Raw genomic sequence first — 10,693 nt, 5'->3', positions numbered from 1 at the left:
TAACCCAGGAGGTTTGCTCAAGGGCTATACTGACAGTGACTTGGCCATGGGAGGGCAAATTGCCCTTGAAGAAGATGGTCACCCAGCTTCCCCCAGGGGCTCCCACAGTCCTTCACAAGGCTCCCCACAGTGAGCCTGCTTTGCTGGTGCCAGGCACATCAAGGCTCACTGTTGTTCCAGAACCTACTGTACTTCCTTACTCCATATCAGATCACATCCAGCCGCTTTTCTCCAGCCATGGTCAAGGTGAATGTAGAAGCCGTTGAGCACCGTCAGGGGGCACTCTGCCTCTCAGGCACCTGCTCGGGATTTAGTCCTGGCTTCTCTTCATCTCACTCCCAGGCTTAGATGGGCCCCTCCTTTCTCTGGGGAAAGGGTTATCGGATAAGCTGACTTCCAGCTAGGGCACTGGTTAGGACCATTAACAGTCCTTAACCTCAGCACATTAACCTCTGATAAATGGGTGATTCCAACCCAGCACCGTATAGGTACCAGTGCTCAACTTCCGCTGTCCTGTCCTTTCCCATGACTTTGCCCTTTGACCTGCCTCTCAGAGCCTGACAATTATTAACCCACACAATCAGGCTCTGTGTGAACTTCTCTTTCCAGATAAGGCACCTTTCTTAAAAAGTTGTCTCCGAGCAGGGTCTCCCCAGCTAGGGGTTGTGGTTTGCTGGCTTCCTATGAGCTTGTTGTATTAGTGATTCCAGTGCTCAGGGAGGGTCCTGAGGTCAGGTAAGCTGGAGAAGCGCTGCGCGATTTGTTATTTTTGGAAGATGCTCCATCTACTTGAGGGCAAGAAGTCCTACCCTCAATCTGCCTACTTTCATTGAACCTAGATCTTCCCAATTTCACTGAACTATAGAAACTTTTAAAAATAGAATGCACTTTAACCTCCCTGAGGGAACTGAACCTCACCTCTTTCTGAGCTCAATTTCTCTCATCCATCCTGCACTTTACAACTGGGCTCTCCTGTCTGGGTCACTCTCCTGGCGTCACTGTTCATGTCTCGGCCGTGTCCGTGTCCCTTCTGCACACTGGGGTGTGGCCTTGCTCCCTGCTTCTTGTTCTGGTTTGCCTGGGAATAAGGGGGTTTCCTGAGACACGGAACTTACAGTACTAAAGCCAAAGAAAATCCCAGGCGCCCTGGGACATGTTGGTCTTCTGCACTGAGCCCTGCTTCTTGCCTGCAGCCCCGGGCCTCTCCGGGGAGGGTGAGGGATTCCCTCTCCCTGGCCTCAGCCTACCTGGGGCTGTGACCACAAGGTGCTTACATGCGCAGCCTCTCCCTCTCTCTCAGCTAAACCCCATCTCCTCATCAGCACCCGCAGGGGGAGTAAGTGCCCCTCTTAGCAGACCCTCAGTGATGCCCCTCTGAGCAGACTCTGTCTGACCCCATCTTATCCACCCCAGATAGACTTGGAAAACCCCAGCACCCCGCCCACTCCTCCCCAGGCTCGTGGCTCTGACAGGCACAAGGTAGTTGAGTGGCTCTCAGGAGGGGTCATGGCGATTTTGCCGCAGCTGAGAGAGCGGACGGTGCAGGGGCCACCCTGACATTGTGTGTGGAAGGCCAAGAGCCAGTCTGTCCACGAAAGAGAGGCTGCAGCCTCCCAGGCCCCCTCCGTTCCTCTCTGCTCTGCTGCCAGTTGCAAGGTTGGGGGGATTGGTACTGTGTTCATCTCTGGACCACAGATGCCCACGCTGATGAGTGAGAAGTCTCTGCCATCAGGGTTCACTCATAGAGGAGGAGGGTGATGGAGACACGGGGCTGAGTGAGTGCAAGCAAGTGTTAAGTTGTGTCACATTATAACCAATGGAGCGATTAATTTGTCCCTTGTTTTTACTGCTGCAAATATTTTTCCATTTCTCCCAGTCTTTCCCCAAGCCTTTCTGTTTCCTTGCTCCAGGGCCTTTTGTATAGGTTCAGATCAGGAGTTCTTTTGTTCATTAAAGCCCTGACTTATTGGGAGACTGGTGACATTTGCTTTTGAAGGAGAGGGGAGGAGGTAACCTGCAGAGGGCAGGCAGAAATAGCCATATCACACAGAGGTTTGGACCAGAAGTAGATGTTTTCCCAGGTCTGGTGAGCAATGGATCCCAACAGTGTCCCTGTCCGAGGTGCTGGGATGTGAGTTGGACTGATCTGAACATGTGGCATCCCTGGGGACTATAGCAAAAACCACTCAACCTGTGGAATAATCCTACTTTGTGTCTATTCTGTGCCAGGCACTGCTGTAGACTCTGGGATTAGAGGAGTGAACAAAGCAGATGGAAATCCTTGCCCTTGCAGACCCTATATTTTAGGGGAGCTAGACAAAAACCAAGTGCTCAAGACTTGGGGTTTTATGTAAAGAGCATGAAACCATTGGAAGGGTCTGTACAGAGAGGAGTGTAGATTTAAAAGGATCACTAGCCTCTGTGTTGTGGATGGAATGACTGTAAGGGGATGGAGGTAGAGAGAACAGTTAGGAGGCTATTTCAAGGATCCAGGGTAGAGGTGATGGAGGCTTAAATGTTGCTGATGAAAAGGGTTTAGGTTTTGGAGACGCTTTGGAGGTAAAGCCAGATAGATAAATGTGAGCTATGAGATTAAAAGGAGAAATCATGGATGACTCCAGGGATTTTGGCCTGAGCAGCTGGAAATATAGTCTTCATTAGCTGAACTGGGAAAGGCTGTGGCAGGAATAATGTTTTTTGCCGGGGGGCAGGATTTCACACAGAGAGAGCAGAGCACCCATGTCCGCAACTCTCCCCCTGCCCTGAATTTCAGGCAAGACCACACTGGCCCGGGTGGCTGTGTGTGGATCAGGAATGGCATCTCTTTTAGTTAGGAAGTTTGGAATAGACATGTACACACTGCCGTGTTTAAAATGGGTAACCAGCAGGGCCCTACTGTATGGCACATGGAACTCTGCTCAATGTTATGTGGCAGCCTGGATGGGAGGGGAGTTTGGGGGAGAATGGATACATGTATATGAATGACTGAGTCCCTTCACTGTTCATCTGAAACTATCATAATATTGTTAACTGGTTATTTCCCAAGACTAAATAAAAAAAAAGTTTAAAAACCTTAAAAAGTTTTATTGGAGATTTAAAAAAAGAAAGAAGTGGCAACTCTTCCTCCATCAGACAGCCCTGTGTTGAGGACACAGCTTGTCAAGGGGATCAGCTCCTCTTGCAGCCTGAAGCCCTGCTGCTGTAAACAGCCTTCACAGTCACACCCAGAAGCCCTGCCTGGAGTGACTAGCAGAGTGTCAAAAAGACCATTACAGCAGGACGGGATCAGATGGATACCTGGAGCAGCGTCAACTGAGCTTAAAGAAATAACTGTTCATGTTCCTATGTCATGTTTTAAAGTAAATTGTGTACTTGCCTCAGCAGCTACAGTGAGTGGAGGCCTACTTGCAAGGGTTCATCAGAGGTATAAAGGCAGAAAACAAAATTAAGGAGTATTGTTGGTCTTCTTAGGATTAAAAATAATGAATGCTGTTCTGTTTTGAAGTTACATGATCCTCTTTTATTACATGCTAAGAGTAGATAAGTTCTCTATATTAATAATCATTTTTTTTTTCAGAGAAGGGTATTCCAGGCAATCTTGAAGGAAGCATTAACCCTGACGGTTCGTTTTAAATATTTATTTATTTTATTTGCTTATTTTGGCTGTGCCAAGTCTTAGTTGGGGCATTCAAACTCTTAGTTGCAGTGTGTGGGATCTAGTTCCTTGACCAGGGATTGAAGCTGGGCCCCCTGCATTAGGAGCATGGAGTCCTAGCCACTGGACCTCCAGAGAGTTCCCTATATTAATCGCTCATAATATAGCAAATCAAATATAGGGAAGGAATGGCTTTTCCAAAGGTCTTATATTAGCACCAGTATGGAACACTCAACATACTAGCTTTGAAGAAGTTGTTCCAAGTCTAAAGGATCTTTTACACTCAGCAATGCCCTCAAAATGACCAGGCAGTTCATGGTTTTCTTTAGTTTAAGGGACTTCATGAGGCACTATAGTCGTATCATTTATATTTTATGCTCGCATTCAAGCCTCCCAATGACTCTAAGAGGTGGTACTGTTATCTCCCATTTTACAGGAGAGAAGATTAAGGCTTGGAGAGTAGAGATGACGTGCCCAGGACTCGTCAGCTAATGTGTGGCAGAGCCTTAAGAAAAACTCAGGTTAGTTTGGCTCCAGAGTTCTGTCTATTAAACAATGTTCCCCTGACTCCCCTGATGTGAAGTTCAGAATTCCACAACCCCAGGGTCACAGATTTCTGGAATCTGAAGGAAATAATGCATCTCTTCTATGCCCCTCCCCCACCTGATGTCTGAATTCTCTCTAGTCATCCTTGATGAGATGTCTTCCCCCTGGTCCTTGTAGAAATGCTGGGTGATGGCATAAGAAAAAGTTTGAGAAGCTTATTAGGATGTGAATTTCTGGGTGTCATCTCAGATCCACGAAATCAAGAGTGTCCTTGGGTCAAGACCCAGAAATATATTGTTATCAAGACCCCAGATAGCTCTAGTCAGCAGCCAGGCTTGGAGACCACACTGTAGAGGTGGGGAATGCCCTGCTTGCCTCACAAATTGGTCCTGCCTGTCATTCCACCCTGAGCCATTTCTTTCCTTTATTCCCTCCTCTTGGCTAGCTCTGGCTATTACAGTATTCCTTAGATTGCATTGAACTGCATCTCCTTGTAGCTTTTACCTACTGGGCCCCATTCTACATTTTGGGTTACACAGAACAAGTTTAACCACTCTGCCACTTGACAGCGCTTCAAGAATTGAAGTCATCAAACCCCACCCTCTCCTAGAGGATAAATTTTCCCAAGTCTGCCACCTACATCTCTCATTATATAGTGTCAAGTTCTTATATCATCTGTGTCATATTCTTCTGAAATCATTTGGGTACCCCTTGTTCCTTTAAACTGAGGCACCAGAACCAAAGGCCACTTCCCAGGAGCCAGCATAGTAAGAACTTTTGCTTTTCTGATTCCAGACCCTGCCTTCCTCTGAAGGGATCTTGAAATTAGATGATATGTGCTGGGTCTACAAGGGGTGGGCCTCTGTGGAGCTACTGAGTTGCACAGATGACCTTAGTACATGATGCTGCTGAGCCTGGCCTCCTGTGTCCTGTTTTGGTGCAGCTGTTGATTTTGGACACAAGGTGAGGACTGTAGATTTATTCTTGCTGCGTCTTGTCAGATTCTGCTCCTTGTTTCAGCCTCTTGAATTTTGAGATCCTGCCTCTTCCATCAGTAGATTGAATGTTTCTTCACCTGATTCTATCAGACTCTGTATTATTCACCCTGTTTTCTACCAGACTCTGGTTTAAGATTATTGTTGTTCTAGAGATCTTTACCCTGAGTAGTGATGTATCGTGTACCCCTTAGTATCTGTGTGTGTATAGTGGACACGGCTGCCGCTCACCGGAATCATCTCAGTCATCCTTTACCAGCTCCGTGGGTCAGTTTCCCAGCTTTTGTGTAGCTTTGGTGCCAATATTCTGTGCCTATTAGGGACATAGACGTTTTTTGCCCCTATGGAGTGCCACAAGTGTCTGTGAGTTATATTCTTCCTCTGCCCTCAACCCTGTGTACCAGAAAATGACTGGCTAGCATAGGAGTGAGAAAGTCCAGCTCTTTGGTCTGGAGGCAGGACTAACTGAGGTTCAGCTTACATTCCAGAGCTGTCCATGGGATCAAGATCTGGACTTTACCTAAGAGGGTGCCCTTGCTGACTCCTTCCCCTTTCTGAGACCCCACTCCCTTCCTGGTTGCTCCTGAAAGCACCTCCTCAATAATCCCCTCCACAGGAATGCTTGGTTCAGAGTCTGCTTCTGGGAGAAGCTGACCTAAGATGGTAGTCATAGCATAAACAGATGTATCAGCTGTTCCACATGAGTATACATATAAACATTTCAAGACTTTTAAATTTTGTTTATTTATATTTTTTAAAACATTTACTTATTTGGCTGTACTGGGTCTTAATTGCGTCATTCAGGATCTTTCGTTGCAGCACAAGGACTCTCTAGTTTTGGCGCTTGGGCTCAGTAGCTGCTCCGTGGCGTGTGGGATCTTAGTTCCCCAACCAGGGATTGAACCTCTGTCCCCTGCATTGCGAGTGGATTCTTAAGCACTGGGCCAGCAGGGAAGTTCCAGGGCTTTTTTATTTTTTTAAAAAAAATCCTTTTTGTAGATTAGCTATTTTAATTTTAGTATAGAGTCAAATACAGATATAATTCATATATTAACTGGTCTAAAGAGGATCTACTGACTAGTCACCACCACGTCAGTGTCTTTTGCAGCAAAACTCCTAAATTGCTCAGAGAAGCATGAAAGTGGCGGAAGAAGACATTCTTTGTACCACATGCTGGGAAAGGCCCCTAATTCCTTTAACATGTCTCACTGCATTTACTCCTTCCTTTCTGTGATTTTTTTTTTTTTTACATTAGGTGGAGCCTGCTTCCTCTTAAAGACAGTCACCAGGCTGTCTTCCTGAAAAAATAAATACATAAGATTTCTGCCTTCACACCTGCGAGTTTCCTACTACAAGCCCACGGGGCTACTTGGACAAGCCAGGAGGGTGTCTTCCTCCTGGTGTCCAGGTGTGTCCCTTGGAGTTTAACGCTTGGCAAAGTCCCAGGGCTAAGAAAGGAATCTCTTACCCTTTAGCCATGTGTTTCATTTACTGATTCCCCTCCCCTAGGTATCTATGGCACTATTGGTTGACTACTCACTAGGATAACATAGGATTCACATCAGTCCAACTTGTGGTTGGTCAGTAGTTTTGTCTGACTTTCTGCTTTTTGAATCCATCCTTTCCTCTCTTTTCTTTTCCTTTCCTTTCCATCACTGCTGGGTCCTCCATTTCAGAGTCCCTTTTTCTCTTATCAATACTATTCCCTATCGCTTGTCGGCCTTTTGGCTAGCATCAAGTGTAATACTATTCCCAGAGAGTTCCCTGGTGGTCCAGTGGTATGAATTGGGGTTTTTTTTTTTTTTTTTTTTCCGAATTGGGGTTTTACTGCCAAGGGCTTGGGTTTGATTCCTGATCAGGGAACTAAGATCCCAAAAGCCACATTGTGCAGCCAAAAATTTACAAAAAGAAAATTGAAAAATAATATTATTCCCATAGACCCAAAAGCACTTGTCCTGTGGTCTCTGCCTTCCAGGCATAATGTTCTCTCTGCTGCCGCTCATGTCACTGCTCTGGTCGTACACCTTCACTCACCCCCACCCCCCTTCGCCTGCAGATCGGTTCTCAACTTGATTCAAGGTTTTTACAGTCTAATCCCAATCTCCTTTGTCTGGGGCCATTCCCTCCTGGTCTGAGGTTCAAGCTAGAGAGGCAAGCACACGTTTCCCAGACCCTCCGAGCTCACTGAATCCTCTGGCCCCCAGTCCAGAATGTCCTGACATTTTCTTCCTCATTCTGTGGGGCCAGCTCCCATGCTGCCTTCTCAGAGGAGCCTTCCTGCTCTCTCCAGCTCAGTGCCTTGAATTGCTTTGTCCTCTGCCCACTACAGTGCTTTGGACATGCCTCAAGTCTGGCTTCTCTCCCAGTTTAAGAGGTGAGCTGTCAAGGACAGGGGCTTCCCTGGTGGCTCAGTGGTAAAGAATCCGCCTACCAATGCAAGAGATGCAGGAGGTGTGGGTTCGATCCCTGGGTGGGGAAGATCCCCTGGAGGAGGAAATGGCAACCCACTCCAGTATTCTGGAAATGCTGGGAACTTCATGGATGGGGGAGCCTGGTGGGTTACAGTCCATGGGTTGCATACAGTCAGACATGACTTAATGGCTGAGCAGGAACACACCTCAAGGACATAGAGTCTGAAGCTCTCTTGCCTGGGACTGAAGCTCGGCTCCACCACTTAACTAGCATTGTAACCAGCGCTAGTCACTTCCCCTCCCTGTGATGTGATTTCCTCATCTGCAAAATAGGGGACAGAATAACACCTTCCTCACTGAGGTGCTGGGAATGTTCAATAGATAATGCATTTTAAGCTTCTGAACACAGTCAGTGCTGCATAAGTGTTGGCTAAATTCACATCTCTCTTCACAGATTGATTTTGAGTTCCCAGAAAGCAGTAACTGTTTTACTTTTCTCTGTGTTCCCTATGCCTGGTACATAGTAGGTGCTTGGTACATATTTGTTCAATGGATTGGCTTCGTGCTAGTCAGTGAATTGGGCATTTGTCTGTGAGTTAACAGGTAAGCACAGGATTGTTTTCTATGAGTTTTATTCCCCAGAGTGGGTGTGCAGCAGGTTCCACCCCCTGTGTCTAGACAGGTTTATAAATTCTGTGTATCTGGGTGATGTGGCTGAGGTATTGGGTTCCTCTCAGTCTGCTTTCCTTATCTCTAGGCCCTGTTCTCTGCTTCTGAGACATTCAGTGAATGTGGGGTATTTCTTGTTCTACTTTATCCAAAGGAGCTTAGTAATTCAATACCCTTATCCTTGGGTTGGAAATGCGTCCTTTTTGTATTGTGAAAAGTTGGTCTCTGTTTGACATTCAGAATGGGAATATACCAGGACTTTGAGGTGTTGTGATACCTGAATGGGAGGGGGTAAAAAAAGGGAATCTGCAGACAGAAGAGTGAAGAGAGCAAAAATACCAGGAAGCCAGGCATCACCTGGGCTCACCTCCTGTGTGATGCCTGTGTCCTGCTGAGCGATGCCATTCCTGATGGGTTCTGCCAAGGAATACAGGTCGTCTTTGCCAGTCAGGGCTTTGCTAGAAAAGTGGGTCCCATCAGAGCTCCTCAGCTAAAGATGCCGATAGTTTGGAGAGAGCTCAGAAGAGAGCGTCACAGATAATTCAGAAAGCAATTGTTCAATTGCTAAGTTGTGTCTGACTCTTTGTGACCCCATGAACTGCAGCACGCCAGACTTCCCTGTCTATCACTATCTCCCAGAGTTTGCTCAGATTGATGTCTATTGAGTCAGTGATGCCATCCAACCATCTCATTTTCTGTCGCCTGCTTCTCTTCCTGCTATCAATCTTTCCCAGCATCAGGGCCTTTTTTCAGTGTCAGCTCTTTGCATCAGGTGGTCAAAGTATTGGAGCTTCAGCCCTTCCAATGAATATTCATTCATTGGAATCAAATCCAGTGTTGATTTCCTTTAGGATTGATTGCTTTGACCTTCTTGTAGTCCAAGGAACTGTCAATAGTCTTATCCAGCACCACAACTCAAAAGCATCGATCCTTTGGCACTCAGCCTTCTTTTTGGTTCACCTCTCACATCCATACATGACGACTGGAAAAACCATGTCCTTAATCGCTCAGTCATGTCTGACTCTTTGTGACCCCATGAACAGTAGCCCTCCAGACTCCTCTGTCCATGGGGATTTTCCAGGCAAGACTACTGGAGTGGGTTGCCATGCCTTTCTCCAGGGAATCTTTCCAACCCAGGGATCGAACCCAGGTCTCCCACATTGCAGGCAGACTCTTTACTGTCTGAACCACCAGGGAAGCCCTGGAAAAAACATAGCTTTGACTATATGGACCTTTGTTGACAAAGTGATGTTTCTGCTTTTTACTCCTTTGTCTAGGTTTGTCACCACTTTCCTTCTTTTAATTTCATTTCTGCAGGCACTGTCCACAGTGGTTTTGGAGCCCCTCAAAAAATCTGCCACTGTTTCCATTTATTCCCCATCTATTTGCCATGAAAAGATGGGACCACATACCATGATCTTAGTTTTTTTAACTCTTTCACTCTCATCAAGAGGCTCTTCTGTTCCTCTTCGCTTTCTGCTATTAGGTTGGTATCATTTGCATTTCTGAGGTTGCTGATATTTCTCCTGGCAATCTTGATTCCAGTTTGTGATTCATCCAGCCTGGCATTTCTCATGATGTACTCTGCATATAAGTTAAGTAAGCAGGGTGGCAATATGCAGCCTTGACATACTCAGAAAGCAGAGGATGGAGAGAGTAGTCCAGGAGCTGGGATGGGAGAAGGAGGTGCAATCCAGTGACTGATTTCAAGAAAATGAAAGGTGTATTTATGCAGACATCTAAAATTTTCTACAAACCTGTGTGTCAGCAGAGAAATTTAGGACAGGTTTTAGTCATGTGGCTATTACTGTGGATGGGAAGGTGTGGCAGCTGAGAGTTATGTTATAGTGTCTGTTCCTGCCAGTCCAGTGGCACTCCTCAGTCACCAGTGCTCAGGGAGGGTCCAGAGGAGGCCGGACCAGTGCTGAAAGGGAGCAAGGGGACCGTCTGCACCAGAGCCTCTGTCCCTGTCCCCACCCCTCACTCCCTACATCTTCTGGCTGGGCAGAAGTCCTAGTTCCTGGACTATGATTTCATTTTAGAGTTTTTCCCTTCTCTGCCAGCTCCACCTTTTCATTGGTTGCTCAGTCTCTATCTGTCTTCCTATTAATATTTTCCTCCTCCTCCTCCTTTCCCACTTTGGGCTCTCCATTCCCCTCTCTTGCAGTTCTTAGGTGTTGGCCTGGCATGGAGTGACCATAGTGTAAGCCAGAGCCTGGCATCTGCCCACCCACAGCCCCTGCAGCCCTTAGTGACGGCCGGTGTGGGGAACTTCCCTGGCTGGGATGGTCCTGGGGACAATCCTGGGGCTCTGGCTGCTTCAGCTGGCAAATTGCTTGGAGACCCTCACCTCCATTAGAAGCTGGATTAGAAAGGAGCTTAGTCTTAGTTTTGCTTGACTATGAGTGAGCTGAAGG

General features: G+C 46.8%; 1 protein-coding gene across 1 annotated transcript in view; it reads left to right on the top strand.

Moving 5' to 3' along the window:
- The first annotated feature begins 4,131 nt into the window (after positions 1–4,131).
- The window catches only part of MYZAP (myocardial zonula adherens protein), a 128,069-nt gene continuing 121,507 nt past the window's right edge, over positions 4,132–10,693 (top strand). The window contains exon 1 of the mRNA XM_020906157.2: positions 4,132–4,176. Coding sequence (XP_020761816.2) covers positions 4,147–4,176 — 30 coding nt within the window. The 5' untranslated portion in view covers positions 4,132–4,146. The remainder of the gene's footprint in view (positions 4,177–10,693) is intronic.

This window comes from Odocoileus virginianus, chromosome 6 (assembly GCF_023699985.2).
Source record: "Odocoileus virginianus isolate 20LAN1187 ecotype Illinois chromosome 6, Ovbor_1.2, whole genome shotgun sequence".
In the NCBI taxonomy this organism is placed as follows: domain Eukaryota; kingdom Metazoa; phylum Chordata; class Mammalia; order Artiodactyla; family Cervidae; genus Odocoileus; species Odocoileus virginianus.
The sequence above is the reverse complement of the archived record's forward strand: the minus strand, read 5'-3'. Positions and strand labels throughout refer to the sequence as shown.